Source organism: Mustela erminea, chromosome 10, assembly GCF_009829155.1.
Source record: "Mustela erminea isolate mMusErm1 chromosome 10, mMusErm1.Pri, whole genome shotgun sequence".
NCBI classification, from domain to species: Eukaryota; Metazoa; Chordata; class Mammalia; order Carnivora; family Mustelidae; genus Mustela; species Mustela erminea.
Genome location: NC_045623.1, coordinates 37,724,095 through 37,747,909, shown reverse-complemented (window position 1 = coordinate 37,747,909; position 23,815 = coordinate 37,724,095). Strand labels below are relative to the sequence as shown.

At 35.3% G+C, this 23,815-nt stretch overlaps 1 protein-coding gene across 7 annotated transcripts in view; it reads right to left on the bottom strand.

Annotated features, from left to right (window-relative positions):
- The window catches only part of COL24A1 (collagen type XXIV alpha 1 chain), a 412,730-nt gene that overhangs the window by 126,336 nt on the left and 262,579 nt on the right, over window positions 1–23,815 (bottom strand). For 6 of the 7 annotated variants that reach the window (XM_032302395.1, XM_032302400.1, XM_032302401.1 and 3 more), the window contains 6 exons: window positions 21,288–21,341; window positions 10,782–10,835; window positions 4,536–4,589; window positions 4,077–4,130; window positions 2,549–2,602; window positions 2,278–2,386 (listed from right to left, as the gene is read on the bottom strand). In XM_032302395.1, the coding sequence (XP_032158286.1) occupies window positions 2,278–2,386; window positions 2,549–2,602; window positions 4,077–4,130; window positions 4,536–4,589; window positions 10,782–10,835; window positions 21,288–21,341 (379 nt within the window). The remainder of the gene's footprint in view (window positions 1–2,277; window positions 2,387–2,548; window positions 2,603–4,076; window positions 4,131–4,535; window positions 4,590–10,781; window positions 10,836–21,287; window positions 21,342–23,815) is intronic. The other variant, XM_032302399.1, reaches the window with a different exon arrangement.

Sequence of the window (23,815 nt, the reverse complement as noted above, 5' to 3'; positions counted from 1 at the left end):
TTCCTAGAAGAGTACTACTTACCAAGACTGGATCATGCAGAAACAGAAAATTTGAATAGACCATTAATGAATGAGACTGAATAAGTAATGAAAAACCTCTCAACAAAGAAAAACCTAGTTTTTGTTGATGAATTCTGCCAAACACTTAAAGAAGAAGTAATGGTAATATTTCTCAAACTCATCCAAAATTTTGAAAAGGAGGAATATACTCAAGCTCAGGTCAGTATTATCCTGATACAAAAGCCAGATAACTATATTATAAGAAAGCAACAGATCAAAGCCCTAATGAATACGGACGCAATTCTCAACAAAATGCTAGCAAACTAAATTCAAGATCAAATTAAAAGGATCATACACCGTGTTCAAGTGGGATTTATTCCTGGGATGCAAGAATGGATCAATCAATGTGAGAAACCCCATTCACAGAATTAAAGATAAAACCATATGATCACCTCAATAGATGCAGAAAGAGTATTTGACAAACTTCAATAATTTTCATGATAAAAACTCTCAATACAGCAGGTATAGAGGGAACATACCTCAACATAATAAAGATTATACATGACAAACTCTCAGCTAATGTCGCATTTAATAGTGAAAGGTTGAAAGGATTTCCTCTAAGATCAGGAGCAAGAGACTCTGACCACTTCTGTTCACAGTAGTACTGGAAATCCTACCCAAGCAATTATGCAGGAAAAAGAAATAAAAGGCACCCAAATAAGAAAGGAAGAAGTAAAACTGTCTCTGAAGATGGCATTATCTTCATATATAGAAAACTCTAAAGACTCGACAAAAAAAAAAAAAAAACCCTGTTAAAATTAATAAATGCTTTCAGTAAAATGGCAGGATACAAAAATCACCTAGAAAACCCAGTCATGTTGCCATATGCTAAGAATGAATTATCTGAAAAAGAAATAAAGAAAAGATTCCCATTTATAATAGCATTAAAAACAATACAATATTTAGGGATAAATACAACCAAGGAGACGAAATATCTAGAGACTGAAAACTGTACGATATTGATGAAAGAAATTGAAGAAGACACATAAATGGAGAGCTGTCTCATATTCATAGGGAGGAATAATTAATATTGTTAACATGTCCATATTACCCCAAACCATCTACAGATTCAGTGTAACTCCTACCAAGATTCCAATGGCATATTTTATAGGAATAGAAAATAATCCTAAAATTCACATGAAACCATAAAATACCCCAAATAGCCAAAACAATCTTGAGAAAAATTAAAGCTGGAGGCATCACACCTCTTAATTCCAGATTGTATTAATATAAGACTATACTAATAGAAACAGTGTGGTACTGGCATTAAAACAGACATAAAGACTAATGGAAAAGAACTGAGAGCCCAGAGAAAATGCATACATATATGGTCAATTTATATTTGAAAAAGAATGGTATATATATGGTTTATATATACAATGGAATATTCAGCCACAAAAAGAAGGAAATCCGGACATTTGCAACAATGTGGATGGACCTGGAAGTCATTATGTTATGTGAAATAAGTTGGAGGAAAAAAAATTCTGTATGATCGCAAATATGTGTGTTAGCTAAAAAAAAAAAACAAAAAACAACCCTGAAATCATAGGAACAGAGAATAGACTGACGGTTGTTGCTGTCAGTGGAGAGATGGAGTGGAGAATCTCTCCACTTCTGGTTGTTGCCAGAAGTGGAGAGATGGGGGAAATGGTGAATGGACACAAAGTTCTAGTTATAAATAACTCACAGAGATATAATGTACAATGTGGTGACTATACTTAACAATACTGTATTGTATATTTGAAAGTTGCTAAGAGGGTAAGTCTTAAAAATTTTCTCCACACCACAAAAAGGTAACTAAGTAAAGTGACAGATGTGTAACTAACCCTATTTGGTAATCATATATGTATACGTGTGTGCGTGTGTGTGTGTGCGCTCATGTGTATAAAATTGTCACATTATACATCTTAAATTTACACAATGGTACTTGTCAATTATACCTCAAAGTGGGAGGGGGAAAAAACTTCCAAGGACTTGTGTCCATGTGACACATGGAGAAATTATCTTTCTTCCTTGGATGTTAGGTAGGCTGATTATCAGTCCCTGGTTTGGCCTTCTCTCAAGCCACAGTTACATACCTTCAATTACCCAATGAACATCTAAGAGAATCAGAATGCGTGTGTGTATGTGTGTGTTTGTGTGTGTGGGTGTGTGTGTGTACATATACACAGAGGACTGAATTCACGGAGTACTCAAAAATGAACTCAGCAGTACTCACCGGAGGGCCCATTAGACCTGTCCTACCCAAGGGTCCTGAAGCCCCTGGTAAGCCTGTCTCTCCTTTTTCTCCATCTTCTCCAGGAAGACCCCTTCCTCCTGGGTTCCCCTGAAACCCAGTAAAAATTTTTAAGAAAGGGAAAGCAGTAAAATAAGTATACCACACAATAAGCAGATTTTTGTTTATAACATAAAATCATGTAATTACGTAATATTTTAAAGATTTCACAAGAAACATCTACATACACATAATAAGAAAAGTATGATTTACCTTTAAGCCATCTTTCCCTTGGAGACCTTCTTCTCCGGGAGCTCCTGGTTCACCCTATTTTTTAGCAAAAACAGTAAGATTTATTATTTTTCTGAATTGCTCGCCTTAACTTACTCTTTGTTCCTGGTATCTATAGAAAGTATCAGGTTTCTGCACATTTACTCCTACTTCTACTTTATTTATAAGGAATATTTGGCAGTATAATAAGCTTGATATAATTTGCTTGGAATAGCTCTGAAGATGATTTGAAGAATCAATATTGTAAATTCAAATATAAGATAGGCCCAGAATTTTAACTTCCAGATAATTAAGAGAAACACATATTCATTTGGTAGCTCTGAAAATTTATATAGTTACACCTGTGTTTCCTGAGTTCAAGGACTAGAAATACTATATCTCTTAAAGTTATAGTACCTTGCTATACTCAATTAAATGGATTAATGTGACTAAATTCAGTTAAAACCATACTTTTAGGGTCTGTATTTTCTCGCTTACAAGGGAACAGTTAAGGCCCTGGTACATCAAAAAGCTGTCCTCCAGATATAGAATTTAACAGAAAAATACAGCCATTGTCTAAGAAGATATTACACTCTTGTCACCTAAAATAGTTAAAAGTGAGTTAATTAGTGCATCTTCACAGTTTCTCTGTTGCTCCCACCATTGACACTTCCACTACCCCAACCTCACACTGCCAACCCCCCTGCAAAAAAAGGGAAAATGAAAAAGAAACTGGATCTAAAACAAGTCTCCAGACTTTGCCTTTTAGTATGCAAATGTCTCTTGAGATTATCTTGGGCATGGTTATCTTGGGAAAAAGCTTACCACAGCTCAAATTACAAGCTGTCTATATTAGAATAACTTCTGTAAACTCTCTAATTATACTTATTTACAATTATTTCCTTGAATCTTGTTAACTTTTCGTGACTTTAGATTTTTGTTTTTGTTTTTTCAAACACAAATTAGGTTGTAATCATTTATTTGCTTTGTTAGGTCAGGAAATATCCTGAGAGTTGATTACTGTTATTTGTGAATTTCTTCCTAATGTGAATATGAGTGACAATCACAGCTACTCTGCATATGTGTAAAGCATTCTATAGAAAACACTCCACACCGAGAAGAGGATGCATGAGTTTAGGACTCCAAATACTACTAAATGACAATATGAACAGGGTCTGGTATTCAGCTTTAAAAACTAAGAAATAAAGACAAACGTTTTCTATTAGGCACCAGGAAGATTTATTATGCATTTTTGAAACTTTATTTATGCTGTTTCAAGTCTCTGAATCACTCAGGCCAGTGCATTAAAATGGTTCTCAGGGTACCTGGGTAACTCAGTTGGTTAGGCAATTGCCGTTGGCTCAGGTCATGATCCTGGAGTCCCATATCAGCCTTCCTGCTCCTCGGGGACTCTGCTTCTCCCTCTGACCTCTCCCCTTTCAGGCTCTCTCTCTCTCTCAAATAAATAAATAAACAAATAAAATCTTTTAAAAAATAAAATAAAATAAAATGGTTCCCAGCAGACATTTACCCGTAACCCTGGTTCTCCAGCAACTCCAGCATTGCCTGCAGGTCCAACATTTCCCTAAAGAAACAAAGGGAAAGATTAAAATCATTTTCTACTAAAACAGTATATCTAATAATTATGGAAGGTGTATCATGAGGATAGGGCTTTTAAAACAATTCCCATTTTTTTCTTTTCCCCAGATTAATTTATCACTCCATTAGCTTTAATTAATATATTACCCCATTAGCTTTATCATTTTTATTTTCTCTCTTTCTCTTATACAAACATACACATGGAGTCAGTGAAAAGACAGATACATAGATATAGATATACATATTTATTTTCTGACTCATTTGAAAACACTTCCCATTTTTATATGCTATGCTCACTTGTTTTCAAGATGACTGATATTTGCCAAAATGTGGCAAACAGGGGATTCAGTGGTAAAAATTGAGAGACCTTTTCACTATTTAGGAAGATTACCTTTACACCTGGTTCGCCTTGCAGACCAGATTCACCCTCAATACCTGAAGGTCCCTAGAAGAGAATGATTTGACACATCATTTGATATACATTCCTTCACTGATTGCAAAGGCAATAACAACCTCGCAAGAAGATCATAGTAATTTTTAGCCCAAGGGTAAGATATATGTCCAGGAAAATATTTTTGCTTCCACTTTATAAACTTGATGGCATAAGACCAGATAATTTTGGGACATTTTAACAGTTCAAATGCCAAAATAACATCTCTTGAAGTCAGGACTTTTAAGAACAATTTCTTCTATTCTTCCTGTCATCCTTCAATCCTTGGTCAAAGACAAACACTTCCCATTTCCTCTTCTAATTTCCTACCCTCATACTCTTACTATTCTCAGTGTTTTTTTTACCTTTCACCCTTACCCATTTCTGTTGAGCCCTCTGGAGCACACTTCTTTTAAAAATTTCAGTTTTCTTTATTCATTTTATGAAGAAAGATTTAAGATACAAAGATGATATGAATATATTCACATTAAAAAATGCAAATGGCAGCTTTTCTACTTTCCTTTTGTGGGTGGGTCCAGTTGGGGAGAATTTGGTTCTTTATATCTTGAAAACATACAACTTCTTGCAACCTCTGGCTCTGTCTAGGCCTGGCGCTCCTACAACTGCTGTTGTATTGTTTTTTTAAATTTGTTTGTTTCAGAGATATTTATCTTGTTTTTGAGTGCACTAAGGATATCCTTTCCCTATTCCCTTCCTCATTCCTCGTTCTTCTTTCTCTTTGACTGTGTACATGTACCTATGTATGTATGTATATATATATAACTATAAGAACACACATGTATTCTGTAATTCCCATGTTTTTGGAGTAGAGGGGTAGCTTAAAGTATTAACTCACAACACACTCCTGACAAAAAGCTTCCTGTTGTCCTTCTATCTTTCAGTGATTCCTTAGTAGTTCTGACTCGTGGGTGATATTCTTCCTTATAACTATGAGAGTTTAAAATATCTTTTATGGGGGTGCCTGGGTGGCTCAGTGGTTTGGGCTGCTGCCTTCGGCTCGGGTCATGATCTCAGGGTCCTGGGATCGAGCCCCGCATCGGGTTCCCTGCTCCACAGGAAGCCTGCTTCCCTCTCTCTCTCTCTCTCTCTCTCTGCCTGCCTCTCTGCCTACTTGTGATCTCTGTCTGTCAAATAAATAAATAAAATCTTTAAAAAAAAATAAAATATCTTTTATGTAATAGTATTTTAGATAAGAGGAAGTTCAGTTTTCCATTTTTGACTCCACTTCTGTAATACATATTCACCTCGCTTTTTTTTCTAAAATAAAAGCTATACTTGCACAACAGTACCGATGGGAATTATAATAAAAAGCCCAGTCCAATTCCTCAGAGACAACTACTTTATTTTTTTTATTTTTATTTTTTAAAGATTTATTTATTTATTAGAGAGAACACAAGTAAGGGGGAGAGACAGAGGGAGAAGCAGACTCCCTGCTGAGAAGGGAGCCTGCCTTGGGGCCCTATCGCAGGACCCTGGGATCATGACCTGACCTGAAGGCAGATGCTTAACCAGCTGAACCATCCAGGTGCCCCAGAGACACCTAACTACTTTATAAAACAATTTTTGTTTTCTTAGTGGTTATTTTTATAACTCAAAAATTATACCTTTACTTCTCAACGTATCACCTTGCTAAAGGTTAATTTCCTTATTCTCCTTCCATTTTACCATCATTTCACAATATTTTAATAGTCACATTATTTAAATTCTTCTGTGGGCTAGTTTTGTGACTTCTTTGCTGTTACAAGAGATAGTATAGTACAGTACTTAAGAGGAAAAATTATGAACTGAGATGGCCTGGGTTTCTGCTCTGCCTCAGAAATGATAGAATTTAATATCCTACTTTAAGATTAATATTCTGTCTTGAGAGAGAATCCCAGCTCTCTTAGAATTTCTTCCATATTAAAATTGCTTTCAATGTCACAGATTTTCTTTGGTTCCTAATTTCTCCCAACCTGTCAGCTCTTCCTGGCTTCTTTTATTCCTTTCTTAAACTAACTCTAATTGTTGATCTTCTAAAACCCAGCTGTTCCTTTTCTTATACCGATCTTGGATTAGCACTTTAAATTATTTCCATTTCTATTTCCAGCTGAATACTGCTGGAAAAAAAAATTACACATTAGTGCAAAGTGGCATCATTACCTGTTGAGAGGCACAGTGGCTAAAATAAAGGATTGTGGAGAGAGAATCCCTGAACTGAAATGTAGGCTGTACCACTGTTATTAGCTATCACTCTTCAGCAAGTGAGTTACTTAACCATTTCATGCCTTTGTTTCCTCATCTGTAAAATGAAAATAATAGCTGCATCTATCTCATAGGGAGTTGTAAGAATCCATTAATACAGCAAAACACAAATAGTGTTAGGCACATAGAAAATGCTTCATTATTATGGGCTATTGGCATCATTGTTATCAATAGAATGCAAATTCATTGCCTCCTACTAAAAGCTTGACTTTTAGTAAGGTGTATCTGCTCTTCCGCTTGTCTATAGTCATTCCCTCCCCTATTATCTTCAACCACTGTTCTAAACCAGTGAATTTTCCTCGAATGACCTACTCAACCTCTACTCCTTATCACAACAGAATTTTTGTCTCTTATTCAATTAAAAAAAAACAAACCCTTCTAGTTATTAGGTATGACTTTTCTCAGCTTTCTTTAGTCTCAGAGGATGTGGCATAGAATAGGTTATCAGCATCAGCTTTTGCGTCAGTTGTGGATTCAAAAGCCAGTCTCACTTCTTAACCATTTACCTTGGGCAGATTAACAGATGATGACCCTCATCTCCCTAATATTCCTCTTTGGTCTCTTGAAAGGTATTGTCATCCATCCTGTTGCACAGCCTAGAAAACTGGGAATAATTTTTGACTTCCCTTTCCACTTTACATCACATATTCTATACATATGAAGGTTCTGCAGAATTTATATAAAAGACATTTCTCAAATCCATCCACTCCTCTCCCTTTCTGTGCCTGCTACTTTCATTCAGAAGTCCATCATTTCTTGCCTGGTTGAATGCAATGGTCCTTTAGTAGGTATTCATGGTTTCATTCCTGTCCTTTCAAATACATTCTCTATGTAGCTGTTCGAGCTATCTTATCATTCAAAAATTAAATCTGACTTTTTCACTGTCCTGTTTATCATATTTTACAATGACTTAATATGGCCCATAAGATTAAAAAAAAATGAAGCTTCTTAACAGAGTACACAAAGTTTTTCATACTTTTTCTATACTTTCGTCTACTACCACACCTTGCTTTGACTTTCAAAGAATCCATATTGCCTCATGTTTGTATGTTATTGCTTATATTATTCCTTTTTCTGGAATTTCCTTATCTTTATTACTCTTTTCATATGGCTAACTCCTACTCATTCCTTAAAACTCATCTCGTAACTCATCTCGTCACCATCCCACATTCCCCACAAGTTTTCTTCTTCCCTGTATCCAGGTGGAGTTCAATGCTCATTGCCATGTTCCCATATTGACCTGGGAATATCTGCATCACTGGGTCTAATACATTGTAATGTAATAATCTTTTATATGACTATCTTCTGGAATAGGTTAGAAACTCCTACAGGAGTCAGGGACCATATATCAGCCTTCCTTGTATCACCTTCCAGTGGCTACAAAGTGCACAGCAAGAAACATGGCATCATTGTGGGATTAAAAATAGGCCAACAAACCTGGACCACAGAGGGCAGGAGAAGAGCTTTACTGGCATGTGGCTTAACAGTCTGCATAAGTCAGATAATGTGGAACATTATTCATTATGTTAAAAGGTTGGCATTTTACTAAAGGTCATGAGAGCCACGGAAAAATTCCAAGGAAAGGAATGGTATGACAAAGAGAAACTGGCAACAATTAGCTAACGAATGATGGAAGTTGCTGGAGACCTGCAGTAAGAGCAGATTAGAGCACTGGCAATAGGGATGAAAAAGAAAGGGTAAAACAGAGACACTATGGGGGCTCATTCACAGGGAAATGGCGGACTAGAGAAAATAAGTAGGAAGAGGAGTCTAGGAAGACTCAGTTTTGGGCTGTTCTGCACAAGGAGTATCTTTCAATGAGATGGGAATAAAAAGAGAAAGAACACCAGGAAAGTAATAGGTTTGGTTTAGATATTTTGAATTTAAGATGTATGTAGGCTATGTAGGTGCATATGTAAAATACAACAGGGAATCAGTAACTGCAGCTGAAGAGACAGGTATGAGCTAGAGCCATCAAGATGAGAGCTCTAAGAATAATATTCGTAATTAGAGTCATTGTGATACTACTACTGCTAGGCTGAGAAAGAAGGACAGCTTCACATCATGACTGAGAAAGGCTAATGAGAAGGTAAAGAGCAGAATCTAAAGACAGCAGTTTCACAAAAGTCAAAAGAGGAAAAATTTATGTCTAATTTATTTAGAGCTAAAGTAAACAAACAACAGAAATGAAGGAACTGGGTTTTATAATTATAATGAGTATAGTTTATTATTCCAAAAAATGTCCTAAATAGGGTCTTTTTTTTTTTTTTGAAGATGTATTTATTTGAGAGAGAGAGTGTGTGAGTGGAGGGAAGTGGAGAGAGAGAATCTTCAAGCTGACTCCCTGCTGAGCACAGAGCTTGAAGCGGGGTTCAATCCCAGGACCCAGAGATCATGACCTGAGTGGAAATTAAGAGTTGGACACTTAACAAACTGAGCCACCCAGGCAGCCCAGGGGTCACTTCTTAATATTCTTCTATAAAGGAGATATAACATCTTAGAATGAAGGGTTATCAAATTAACTCAAAGTGAGTGAAGGGTAAGTTTTATTCACTTTTTTTGGTCATTTCAATGGGCTATTACAAGAACTTTATGTGAATGGGCAGTAACCTCCTTGACAGGCTACAGAAACTATGCAAATATGTCTACTGAGGCAAGGGAAACAGAAGCAGAAATAAACTACTGGGACTTCATCAAAATAAAAAGCTTCTGTACAGTAAAAGGAACAATCAACAAAACTAAAAGGCAACCTAAGGAATGGGTGAAGATATTTGCAAATGACATACCTGATAAAGGGTTAGTATCCAAAATATATACAGAATTTACAAAACTTAACACCCCAAACCAAACAACCCAGTTTAAAAAATGGGCAGAAGACATGAATAGACATTTTTCCAAGGAAGACATACAGATGGTCCACAGACACATGAAAAGATGCTCAACATCACTTATCAGAGAAATACAAATCAAAACTACAATGACACATCACCTCACACCAGTGAGAATGGCAAATTAATAATACAAGAAACAACAGATGTTGGTGAGGATACAGAGAAAGTAGAACCCTCATATACTGTTGGTGGATACTGTTGGTGCAAACTGATACAGTCACTCTGGAAGACAGCATGGAGTTTCCTCAAAAAGTTAAAAACAGAACTACCCTACCATCCAGCAATTGCACTGCTAGGTATTTACCCAAAAAATAAAGAAAAACTAATTTAAAGGGATATGTGCACTCCAAAGTTTATAGCAGCAATATCAACAAATAGTCAAATTATGAAAAGAGCCCAAATGTCCATCAAGTGATGAATGGGTAAAGAAGTTATGGTGTATATACAGTGGAACATTTCTCAGCCATCCAAATGAATGAAATCATGCCATTTGCAACAATGTGAATGGAGCTAGAAAGTATTATGCTAAGCAAAATAAGTCAGAGAAAGACACCATATGATTTCACTTATCTGTGCAATTTAAGAAACAAAACAAATGTTCACAGGAGAAAATAAGGAGAGGAAAACCAAAAAACAGAGTTTTAACTATAGAAAACAAACTAATGGTTACCTGAGGGGAGGTGGGTGAGGGAATGGGTTAAACAGGTGCTGGGATTCAGGAGTGCATTTGTGGTGATGAGCACTGGGTGTTGTATGTAAGTGCTGAAGCACTAAATTGTACACCAGAGACTAATCTTATACTGTATATCAACTAACTGGAATTTAAATAAAAACTTAAAAAAAGATAACTTTATGTGTATAAAATTATACTCATAAAACAGTCACCCTATTTTTTAATGGATTTTAGGCTGTATTTTCTGAATATGAAACATAACACTACAGAATTATTCTTTAAATATATACCTAATGTATCAACTTTACTTTGAGGAGTCTTATAAAAAGTACTGGGAATTGATGAAACAACAAAGAAGAGCCACAGAAAAAAAAAAATTACCTCAGCGCCCATTTCTCCAGGAGGTCCAGCATCACCTTGCAATCCTCGTGGTCCCTACATTAAAATAAAATTTAAGATCTGAGAATCAAAGTTTACTCTGTATTTTGATTAACATATGCATCAAAATATGGGATTTTTAATATATTATATGTAATAGAGCACATTTATCAACTTTTTGTATAAACAAAATTATAGCTTTATAGTTGATTCATCTGTTTTGTGTGTGTGTGCGTGTGTGTGTGTGTGTATGAATAGAAGGCTATGTTTGAATTCAAGAGAAAAGAAAGGACAGTACCCTTCATACTTTTATTCCCTAATTCACTCATCCATTCAATAAACATTTATTAAGCACCTAAGTTACTATTATATTTCATACTATATATTATATATATTATATCATACTAAGAGCTTTCAAAAGTTATCTTATTTGATGGATATGACAATAATATTTCTACTGGATATTTGTGGCAAAAATGCGACAAAATAGCATTTTTAAAGAAGCAAATACATGGTCTCTAATGAAATAAAAATACGTTAGAGTTGCATGATGTCATACTTTATCATGGTAGTGAATCCAGTTCAACATTTTCTCTCTTTCACATGAACAGATATAACAATGTTTACTCATATGAAATAATCACTAAGGTGCAATAAAAATCCATGTTTGGACCTTTATTGGAATCTGGTCACTGTAATAATGAATAGTGTAACTTTAAGTAAACAAACATTGAATATTTAGTTCATTGCATAAACATTAAATTTCTAAACCAAATGGATCTTCTTAGTGTGTAGAAGCCACTTAACTGGCTAGAACTATTATTTTACCATTAACATCTATGTAGTTTTTCATTTAATTTTTTAATATATTGTTAAAGATAAACTTTTCCCCCTAAATATGATCACTGTAGAATACCTGGAAACTCATAAAGTAAAAATGATCCAAAATAGCCACTTGAACCAGTTAACATTTGCTGCAGTTCTTTAAATCTTTGAGCTTAAAAAAAATTGGGATGAGAAAAATTCATAATTTGTATATAGTTAAATCTGTTAGTATCTGAAGACTTTTTCCACTACATTTTAAAACATCTATTTCCATATAATTATTTTAAATTTATTTAAATTTTTAAAATTATTTTAAACTTTACCAATCCTAATTCTCCTTTTATGGCAGGTTAAAAATATTAAGCTATTTTGCTGGCTCATTTTTATGTTATCCTTATAATAATTAAATCCCCACCTGATTTATATGGGTAATGGGATTTTTGAAGGGGACTGTGTTAATGCTAACAAATACATTAATTTTAAAAGTATAGTCTTCTAGTTAGACAATAACTTGACATTCTACCTAAGTCTGTTTTTATGTATCTTAATGAATTTTTGAAGTTTTCTTTATATGTGTCCTATCAACTTCCCATTAAGTTTATCCTTAATTATTATTTTGTTTCTATCTGGAGTGAGATATTTTTCTATTACATTTTGTTGCTTGTATATTATATGTATATCAGAAAACTGATTTTTTAAAATGTCTATTTTAGGTGTTACCTTATATTACTGTATCTCAGAAATTGAAAAATACAGAATTAACTCTTTGGTTTTATAAGTTTTGGGGGATTTATTTAAATTTTCTCTAAATAATAATGTTTTTCTTTCCTTATATGTTCATTTTTGTGTCATATACCACTACACTAGCTAAGATTTTTCAAATAATGTTAGACGATATAGTGACAGTTGGCAATGTTTTACTGTGGTTCCTATGCTTCTAGTGTTTCCGGATTTCCTAGTAGGTTGGGTGCAGATACAAGATAAGCTACTTTATTTTATTACACAACTATGTTTGACATTACCAGAATGTTTCATTTCAATTAACAAACTTAATTTCTTAGAAAAGTTTTAGATTTACAGAAAAATTGAACAAAACGTACAGAGTTCCCATATACCACCCTTGTCCAGTTTTCCCTATTATTATTAACATCTTGCATTAGTGTGGTACATTTGTTACAACTGATTAATTGATATTGTGCACCATTACCACTTAAAGTACTATTACTACTTAAAGTCCATAGTTTACATTAGGGTTTACTCTGTGTGAACACAGACACAGTTGTGTGAGTTTTGAGAAATGCATAATATCATGTATCCATCACTACAGCACCATATAAAATAGTTTCACGTCTCCCAAATTTCCATTTTCTACCTATTCATCCCTGGTCCTCTACCCTCAACACCTGGCAACCACTGTTGTTTTTTACTGTCTATAGTTTCGCCTTTTCCAGAATGTCATGTAGTTGGAATCATTTGGTATTTAGACTTTTCAGATTGAGTTTTTTCACTTATCAGGATGCACTTCCTCTGTCTTTTTGTGGCTTAATAGCTCTTTTTATTGATGAGTAATATTTCATTGTATGGATACACTACACTTTTTTTATTATTTAACTTCTGAGGACATATCAGTTGCTTCTACTTTGGGGAACTATGAATGAAGCTGCTATAAACATTCATGTGCAGGTTCTCGTGTAGGCATTAAGTTTTCCACTCATTTTGGTAAATACCAAGGAGCATGATTACTGGATCATAATGTTAAGAATGTGTTCAACTTTGTAAACAACTGCCAAACTGTGTTACAAAGTTGCTGTACCATTTACAGTCTGTATTACTACCAACAATGAATGTGAACTCCTGTTATTCTAACCGGAATTTTGCTAACATTTGGTATTGTCGGTGCTTTTAGCCATTCATACAAGTGTGTAACGGTGTTATTGTTTTAATTTGCAATTCTCCCTAATGACATATGATGATAAACATATTTCCTTATGCTTCTTTGCCATTGTAGGTCTTTGGTGTATTGTCCATTCAGATCTGTTGCCCATTTTTTAAATGGTTGGTTTGTTTTTTTACTGTTAACTTTTAAGAATTCTTTCTTGTCGCACTCTCCCTGCCTGCAGAGATGACGCAACACCAACACACACACAGGTCGATGCACAAGCTCTTGTTTATTCCCTGGTGGATCTTTCTCCTTCCCCTGCGGGTAAGTTCTCTTGCCTTATATAGGACATAACAGCCAATCACAGAGGTGTTCACATGAATAGGAGGTATCTGGGGCTCGTAGGCAGTGGTGGCATGCGGTGTTCATGTGACGAGCACGAGGTCACATGTGGCCAGGGCGGATGTTTTTTAGGCTGTCCGTGCTGCTCAGGCTATGTAGCCGGCGCCATCTTAGGGGCGTGACCCCGACACTTTCTGTATGTTGCATACAAGTCCTTTATTAGGTAAGCGTTTTGCAAATGTTTTCTCCCAGGCTGTCACATGTCTTTCAATCTCTTAACATGTCTTTCACAGAGCGGAAGTTTTTAATTTTAATGAAATCCAACTTATCAGTTTTCCATTCATGAATCATGCTTTTGATGTTGTATATAAAAAAGTCATTATCAAATCCAGGGTCAGTGGTATAGAAGTTTCAGCTATACATTTTAATTTAGGTTTATAATCCATCTTGAGATAATTTTTTTGAAAGGTACAAAGTCTTTGTCTAGATCCTTGTTTTTTGGATTTGCTTTTGTTTTTACATGAATACCTAGCTGTATTAGAACTAGCTGTTGAAAAGTGTTGCCTTGGCAACTTTGTCAAAGATCAGCTGACTATATTTGTAGACTTCTATTTCTGGGCTCACCATTCTGCTCAAATTATCTATTTGTCTATTCCTACTATGCTGTCTGTAATACTATAGTGTTATATTAAGTTCTTCAAGTTGGATAATGTCAGTCCTCTGACTTTGTCCTTCTTCAATATTTGTTGGCTCTTCTGGGCCTTTTGCCTTTCCATAAGAACTTTAGAATTTTGTTATCAATATCCACAAAGTAACTTGCTAATATTCTGACTGGAATTGCATTGGATCTATAGTTGTGACACCCTAACAATATTTACTCTACCTGTCCATTAACACAAAATATCTCTCCATTTATTTAGATCTTCTTTTATTTCTTTAATCAGTTTTGTAGTTTTCCTCACATATATTATGTGTAAATTTTGTTAGATTCATACCTATATCTTTTTAAATTTTTGATGCTAATGTAAATGCTGTTGTGTTTTAAATTTCAGATTCTAATTGCTTATTGCTGATATATAGGAAATCAACTGACTTTCGTCTATCAGTCTTGTATCCTGATCCTGTAACCTTGTTGTAATTGCTTATTAGTTCCAGGAGTGGGTTTTTATTGGTCAATTGTTTGGGGTTTTCCACATAGTGAAAATACCTACTATCTTTGTTACTGTTTTTTATTTGTTGCTCATTTCCTTTTTTTTTTTTCTTTGTCCTCTGCTCTTTTTTAACTGTGAATTTTAATTGATTCCATTTTCTATTATTTTATCATATCATTTACACTTCTTTTAAAAGAATTTTAGTGGTTTCTACAGAGTTTGTAATGTATATTTATAGTTAATCCAAGTTAAATCACTATATTTATCCATAAGGTATGAGATTAAATACATTGCTGTGATTATTTTGCACAGACTACCTATTCTAATAATTAAGAAAAAAAAGATTTGATATTACTTTTATGTATTCCTTCTAAAGTTCTTCCTTTCTTCTCTCCTAGATTCTCATCTATATCACTTTTTTTCTCTCTGAAGAATTTCATTTAACATTTTTTATAAGGCTGGTCTACTAGTGACAAATTCTGTCAGTTTTTGCTTGTTTGGGAAAGTTTATTTCTACTTCACTTTTAAATTCCCAGTCTGAAATTTCAAAATCTCTGCTATATCTGAGTCTGTTCCTGATGCTTGCTTTGTCTCTTCAGACTGTTTTTCCCCTTTTAGCATGCCCTGTAATGTTTTTGTTGAAAGTCAAACATGGTATATAAGGTAAAAGGGTCTGAGGTAAATAGGCCTTCAGTAGTATAAGGCTTCAAGTTACCTGTTTGGGAACTAGGCTGTGTTTACTGTTTGCTGCACTATGGTGTCAGAGCTAAATTTCCTGCTAGTGTCATTGTTTTTGTCTTGCCTGTTGTCTTCAGGCTTTCCCAGAGATGTCTTAAATAGGGTTTGGGTCTGCAGTTCTTTTAGCTGTAATCCCCAACGGTTATACAGGAGCCCTATTCATCTGATGGTAAGTTTCAAGAGGGGTAGAATCACTCTATAGTTTTATAATTAGGTCTCAGTCTTTCTGTGAGCCTGAGTGGGCGTATTTTCTTTCCCCCATGTCCGAGACTAGAAGCATCTAGGGTTGGAGAATTGCTCTTCCAAGTTCAGTAACTTTTTGCTTTGGCAAAAACCCAAATCAGTTAGTCTCAGATAAACCGATTTCCCTTGAGGGCAAGCTTTGTTAAGGAGAGCAGAATGTTCTGAGTGTATTTCAAAATGGTTACTTTTCCCAACCCACTGCTAGAAGAAAAAACAGGTATGTCCCTGAACTTTACAGAGAGAACCTACCAGGTCCCCTAGTGGTAAAACTCAGAGACATGTGGGGTCTTGCCTTGGATGGGGTTCCCTCTTGGTTTTTTAATATTTATGATAGTCTAAATTGTGTCGTAAGCAATTTTCCAACTTTATATTGACAAATATAATTATAGTTAAATGTGTTCCTACCATTCAGTTATGGCCTTCTCCTTGCGGTAAGATGTGGTTCTCTACATCTTCCTGTCTGTCTCCCAAGTTTTCAGGCAACAGTTGGTTCTCTGACCTCAATGATCTAAAAAGAGTTGTTGATTTTCAGTTTGCTCAGCTTTTTCTTTGTTGTAAGAAGGGGGATGACAGCTTCCAAGCTCCTTACAATTAAGACCAGAAACTATTTTACTACAATTTTTAACAAAACAAAAATAGTTAAATTTTATTGAGTATGTGTTTTTAGCATTTTCCATACTATATCTGTAATATGTTATATTATGGGTTTCTTAATATTAAGTAATTTTTGTCTTTTTGTAATTCTTCTTATACTTCATTTTTCTTTTTTTTTTCATTTATTTATTTTCAGCATAACAGTCCTCATTATTTTTTCACCACACCCAGTGCTCCATGCAATCCGTGCCCTCTATAATACCCACCACCTGGTACCCCGATCTCCCACCCCCCCGCCACCTTCAAACCCCTCAGATTGTTTTTCAGAGTCCATAGTCTCTCATGATTCACCTCCCCTTCCAATTTACTCCAACCCCCTTCTCTCTAACTCCTCATGTCCTCCATGCTTTTTGTTATGCTCCACAAATAAGTGAAACCATATGATAACTGACTCTCTCTGCTTGACTTATTTCACTCAGCATAATCTCTTCCAGTCCCGTCCATGTTGCTACGAAAGTTGGGTATTCGTCCTTTCTGATGGAGGCATAATACTCCATAGTGTATATGGACCATATCTTCCTTATCCATTCGTCCGTTGAAGGGCATCTTGGTTCTTTCCACAGTTTGGTGATCGTGGCCATTGCTGCTGTAAACATTGGGGGTAGAGATGGCTCTTCTTTTCACTACATCTGTATCTTTGGGGTAAATACCCAGGAGTGCAATGGCAGAGTCATAGGGAAGTTCTATTTTTAATTTCTTGAGGAATCTCCACACTGTTCTCCAAAGAGGCTGCACCAACCTGCATTCCCGCCATCAGTGTAAGAGGGTTCCCCTTTCTCCACATCCTCTCCAACACATGTTGTTTCCTGTCTTGCTAATTTTGGCCATTCTAACTGGTGTAAGGTGATATCTCAATGTAGTTTAAATTTGAATCTCCCTGAGGGCTAGTGATGATGAACATTATTTCATGTGTCTGAAAGCCATTTGTATGTCTTCATTAGAGAAGTGTCTGTCCATATCTTCTGCCCATTTTTTGATATGATTGTCTGTTTTGTGTGTGTTGAGTTTGAGGAGTTCATTATAGATCCTGGATATCAACCTTTTGTCTGTACTGTCGTTTGCAAATATCTTCTCCCATTCCATGGGTTGCCTCTTTGTTTTCTTGACTGTTTCCTTTGCTGTGCAGAAGCTTTTGATTTTGATGAAGTCCCAAAAGTTCATCTTCGCTTTTGTTTCCTTTGCCTTTGGAGACATATCTTGAAAGAAGTTGCTGTGGCTGATATCGAAGAGATTATTGCCTATGTTCTCCTCTAGGATTCTGATGGATTCCTGTCTCATGTTGAGGTCTTTTATCCATTTTGAGTTTATCTTTGTGTACGGTGTAAGAGAATGGTCGAGTTTCATTCTTCTACATATAGCTGCCCAGTTTTCCCAGCACCATTTATTGAAGAGACTGTCTTTTTTCCACTGTATATTTTTTCCTGTTTTGTCGAAGATTAATTGACCATAGAGTTGAGGGTCCATATCTGGGCTCTCTATTCTGTTCCACTGGTCTATGTGTCTGTTTTTATGCCAGTACCATGCTGTCTTGATGATCACAGCTTTGTAGTAAAGCTTGAAATCAGGTAACGTGATGCCCCCAGTTTTATTTTTGTTTTTCAACATTTCCTTAGCGATTCGGGGTCTCTTCTGATTCCATACAAATTTTTGGATTATTTGCTCCAGCTCTTTGAAGAATACTGGTGGAATTTTGATCGGAATAGCATTAAAAGTATAGATTGCTCTAGGCAGTATAGACATTTTAACAATGTTTATTCTTCCAATCCAAGAGCATGGAATGGTCTTCCATCTTTTTGTGTCTTCTTCAATTTCTTTCATGAGTGTTCTGTAGTTCCTTGAGTACAGAACCTTTACCTCTTTGGTTAGGTTTATTCCCAGGTATCTTATTTTTCTTTCATTTCATTCACTTAATTCTTTATACGTGTATTTTAATTTTACTTGATTTTTTGGGTATTTATCTTTAGTTTTATCTGCGGGTGCTATTTTTGTCTGATTTTAGCACTGTCAAAATTGTAATGAGACACTGATCTTTTATCTTTTGCTTCTAGAACGATTGCTATTTTTTATATCTTCGTAAGTAATTTAATGTCTGGGTTTATCACATACTTTTAATTAATGTGAGAATCCTGCTGATCTTTGAAGGTAAGTGGAAGTGACTTCTAACACTTCAACTAAGGAAGTGTACCTAGAAAATAATTTTTAAACTGGAGGGTAGAGTGTAAAGCAAATTTATCAAGAATTGATTTTTTAGAAACTACAGCATTCCCCTCATATTCCTCTTTAAAGGCAGTGTTCAATGTTTAAAGATACCAAAAATATTTATTTGGATCAGCCAAAAATTTAGGAATCACTTTACATATAGAAATCAATCTCCTCTTGATTTTATACTCCTTTTGAATCTTTTATATCTATCCACTTCTTTTCTCTGTTAATCAAAAACATTCTACCATCTCTTAATTGGATCACAACAGAAAGCAGGGCTTATCCACTCTTAGTCCTTTCCAATTTGAATGATCTCTACAAAACAATAATATGATCATAAAACTAGTACTATCTCTTTAACAATATCCTTTTGTTTTTATGATAAAAATACAAATCCTTGGGATTAGGGCCCACAAAACTACCTGTGTTGCCCCTGCTTCCTTTTCCAACCTCATCTTACACTTACTTCCCACCTGACTCTCTGTGCCATTGCTGTGCTAGCCTTCTTTTAGATCTTCAAATAAATATGTGGAACTTCCTCTCAGTTCATGACTTCTCTCTGAAATAACCTCTCCCCATCTTTGCCTAAGTAACTACTATTCATCCTTCATATCCTAGCTCAAATGCTTCTCCTCTGGAAGACTTTCCTAAGTATAGTTTCTCTGTTATACATTCTTTTAGAATTGAATTCCTATACTTCACAGCATTTATCTTAGTTTGTAATTTTCCATTTATCTCCATGATAATTCAATTAGTATATATTTCTATCATTAGACTGAAACCTCCATACTTAACCAGTACATTCCAATGCAGGTACTTAATAAATATTTGTTGATTGAATGAATGGCCAACTATCTAAATCCCAGTATTTGCATTGCTATGAGCAAACTAATTTTGAAAAATTGGGGAGAAAGAGACAACTCTAATAGATGCTGACTATAGAAAAGATGTAGTCCTCTCTATTTTATTATTCTCAAAGTATAAATATGTTTCAACATCATTTCTGTGTCCTTCATTTTACCAATTTACTTCTTTTCTTTAATTTAACCAGGCAGCTCAAATATATGAAACAAAGCCCATGATATCCATTACGAACTGATTTATATTTTATTTTCCAGCCCCACTGACCCCAGTGACTTGAATGTTAATTTTTAGGTGCTGTTAAACTATTTAGTTGTTTATGCCTACAGTAACAAATCTTTTCTTATTTAAAGCCTGATATTGTCTTTGCTGATGACCTAGATCTTTTGACATATTTTACTGAAATGTGTTCCTCACTAAGATTAAGTTAACTTCCATTGCATTTCACTTCATCTAATATTACTGGCTAAGCAATTATGCTTTTTGTATATAACCTTTTGTCAATTCAGTTTAACAACCTGAACACTAAGTAGATCCAAGATGCTATGCATTACACCAGACAGGATTGCAAAGATGAGAGAAATGGTCTCTAACTTCAAAGAGCTAGAAATTTTTTCAAAGAGATATTTAAGTAAATAATGCTAAATAAAGTTGCATTATTTTTGGTCAAATAAATATTAGGATTGGGATGGCAAGAGGTATAAAACAGGGAGAGAACCAAAAGGAGTTCAGTTTAATAAAATCAATACCATATCTAAAATTCTTCATTTGGAAAGAATTAGATATACAGTCTAATCTTTAATTATTGCTTGGAGAGTTTATACCATAGGTTAAAGGAGGAAATTCTTACCATTTGGTAAGAATACCTCTTTGTTACATTTTCCACTTGCTACAAGCTAAATGAATTATGTAAAGGCCACCTGTAAACCTTTGGGTCAATTAATAGATAAGATCAACCCATTAGAGTTTGAAAGACTATATTGTATTATAAATCTTACAAGCATGTTATAGCATATTACATCTGATACCATTAACCCAAAGAATGACTTCATAGGCAATAAAGAATAAGTTGTTAGAAAGTTGGTGTGACAAAAATCTTTCCTTTTCATAATCATTTTCCATGGAAATTTTATAATTGAATCACATTTATAAAATCATGATGTAAGTTTTTCATTATTGATATACCAGAATTTCTATGTTTGTATATTTAGACCCATCAGATGTAGAGTTTGGCTCTTTTGTGAGGTATTTTATTACAGAGTTGACCTCAAAAATATGATTCTGTGTGTCTGTGACAGTATAATATAGTCATTTAAGAACAGCAAGCCATTCACAAAGAAAATTTCTGCAAGCCAATAAAACAGAGCTATCATTGTTGAAAATAGAAACGGGTAAAATCTTAGCAGTTCCAGAAAAACAGGACCAAATCTGACTATATGAGATCCGGAAGGTACTAAAACTATATTTCCAGCAAAATATTTTCTGTATAATGAGGTGTCCATGATAAATGTTGCTTTCAAAAATGTACCAGTCACAGCACAAGGGGGAAATAACAGAAAAGTAAATGTATATTATGAGAAAAACATAATTAGAAATGTATAAAGATAAACTTACTGGTTCTCCTTCAAGTCCTCTTTCTCCTGTACTCCCAGGGGGTCCTTGTAAACCCTGAATAAACAAAGGCAAAATCTGAAGAAAAAGTGATGCTTGAAAATATTTTACTTTCCTTATTTCAGCTTTCCTTTATAATCCTCCTACTTAATTTTTCTGTCTACCTCTATTCTCTCTTTTCTTTTTGTGGTAAAATATACATAACATAAAATACACAATTTTAACAGAGTTCAAATGTGTAGTTTTATGGCATTAAGTACCTTTGCATTATTACACTACTATCATCACTATCTATTTTCAGAACTTTTCATCTTCCCAGACTGAAATTCCATACCCATTAAATAACACCCTTTCCCCCTTCGTGGTTCCCCTGGCAACCACCATTCTGCATTCTCCCTCTAATTTGACTACTCTAGGTGCCCTAAGTAAGTAGAGTTATGCTACATTTTTTCTTTTGTGTCTGGCTTATTTCACTTGGCATGATGTCTTCAAGTTTCACCAATATTGGAGAGGAGGAAGATGTCAGTAGAATAGGAGGATCCCAGACTCCCCTTGACCCCAAATACAACAAGGTCACTATCACATCATCCTAAATATCCCAGAAATTGACCTGAATACTGACAGAACAAACTCCACAACTAAAGGGAGAAAAGAAGCAACACTGAAGGTAGGAAATGCAGAGACATGATTTAGTGGGGAAGCAAGTCTTGACTGCTGTGAAAGGGAAGGAACTATGGTTGTGGAGAAGGGTGAGACAGAGGAGTACACAGTGGACTGCACAAAGAGAATGATTCCCCATAGCTATTGGCTTGGAAAATGAGAAGGGCTGATTTCTGTGAGTTCTTGCAACCAGTGGGGCTCAAATCCTAGTTTAAAAGTCTAGCAGGCTTGGCTGGGATAGAGCCTAAAAGGCACTGTGCTGCTCTTGGACAGAAGGCAGGCAAACAACCTGGGAGTATACAACATGGAAACAACAATCTGAAGAGTGCTTGGGGGTACACAGTAGAGGAGATTATACATTCTTTATAGAGCAGATCCCTGAGAGGCAGTATTCAAGGATACCTCTAGGGGAACAAAGAAGCTAGCCAACACCATTTCCCTCCCCTGCCCCCAGTATAAATACAGCGTCATCTGCGGGAAGCAGTGCAATGCTGGCACTTGCTGCCTAATGATATGTTTACACTAAACCCCCCACACAGCACTCTGGTGGAACTGACTGCCTTTCTCAGTCATGCCTGCCTCAGTCCCAGCACGACAGCACATATCTCTGTTCATACCACATCTCCCAACCAGAGAGTCTGGCAGAGCCTCAGTTCTGGTCTCATTTCACAAGCAGACCAGAGCATACCTAGTTAAAACTCACCACATTCAGGCAAAGAACCAAACACTGTCCACATTAGACAAAAGGGGCCTCTGCAGATGGCTGGCCTGAAGGATAGAGCAGCCAAAGCACAGCAGAGGACATACAGCACACACTGGAGAAACTCCCTGAAGTGCCAGGCTCGGGTACTACATGAGTTCTTTTTCATAAGGTCATTACTTTCAGAAACAGATGACATAACTGGCTTTTCTAATACAGAGAAGAAGGCAGAGATTTAGACAAAATGAGAAGACATAGGAATTTATCGCAGATGAAAGAACAAGATAAAGTCATGGCATCAGATCTAAGCAAAACATATATAAGTAACATTCCTGATGGAGAACTTAAAGCAATGATCATAAGGATACTCACTGGACTTGAGAAAAGAATGGAAGACATCAGTGAGACCCTTATCACAGAGATAAAGTTAAAAAAAAATGAATCAGAGATGAAGAGTGCAATAAATGAGACTAGAAACATACTTGATGCAATGAATATCACTTTGGAAGAAGCAGAGGAACAAGTTAATGCCCTAGAAGACAAAATAATGGAAAGCAATGAAGTTGAACAAAAGAGAGAAAGAATTATGCAAAACAAGCATACAGTTATGGAATTCAGTGACTCCATCAAATAAATAACATTTGTATTACAGGAGTCCCAGAAAAAGAAGAGAGAGAAAAGGGTGCAGAAAATTTATTTGGAGAAATAATAGCTGAAAACTTCCCTAATCTGGAGTAGGAAACAGACATCCAGATCTAGGAGGCACAGAGAACCCCCATCAAAATCAAAAAAAGCAGGCCCACACCAAGACAGTTACTAAATTGCAAAATTTAGTAATAAATTAAAAAATCTTAAAAGCAGCAAGACAGAAGAAGTCCAATTTAAATTACAAGGGAAAATCCATAAGGCCAGCAGTAGATTTCTCAACAGAAATTTGGCAAGCAGGAAGAAAGAGGCATGATGTATTCAAAGTATTGAATGGGAAAAATCTGAAGCCAAGAATACTCTTCCTAGCAAGGCTATCATTCAGCATAGAAGGAGAGATAAAGAGTATCCTAAATAAATGAAAATGAAAGGAATTCATGACCACTAACCCAGCCCTGCAAGAACTATTTAAAGGGACTCTGAGTGAAAGTGAAAAACCAAAAGTCACAATATGAAACACAAAATC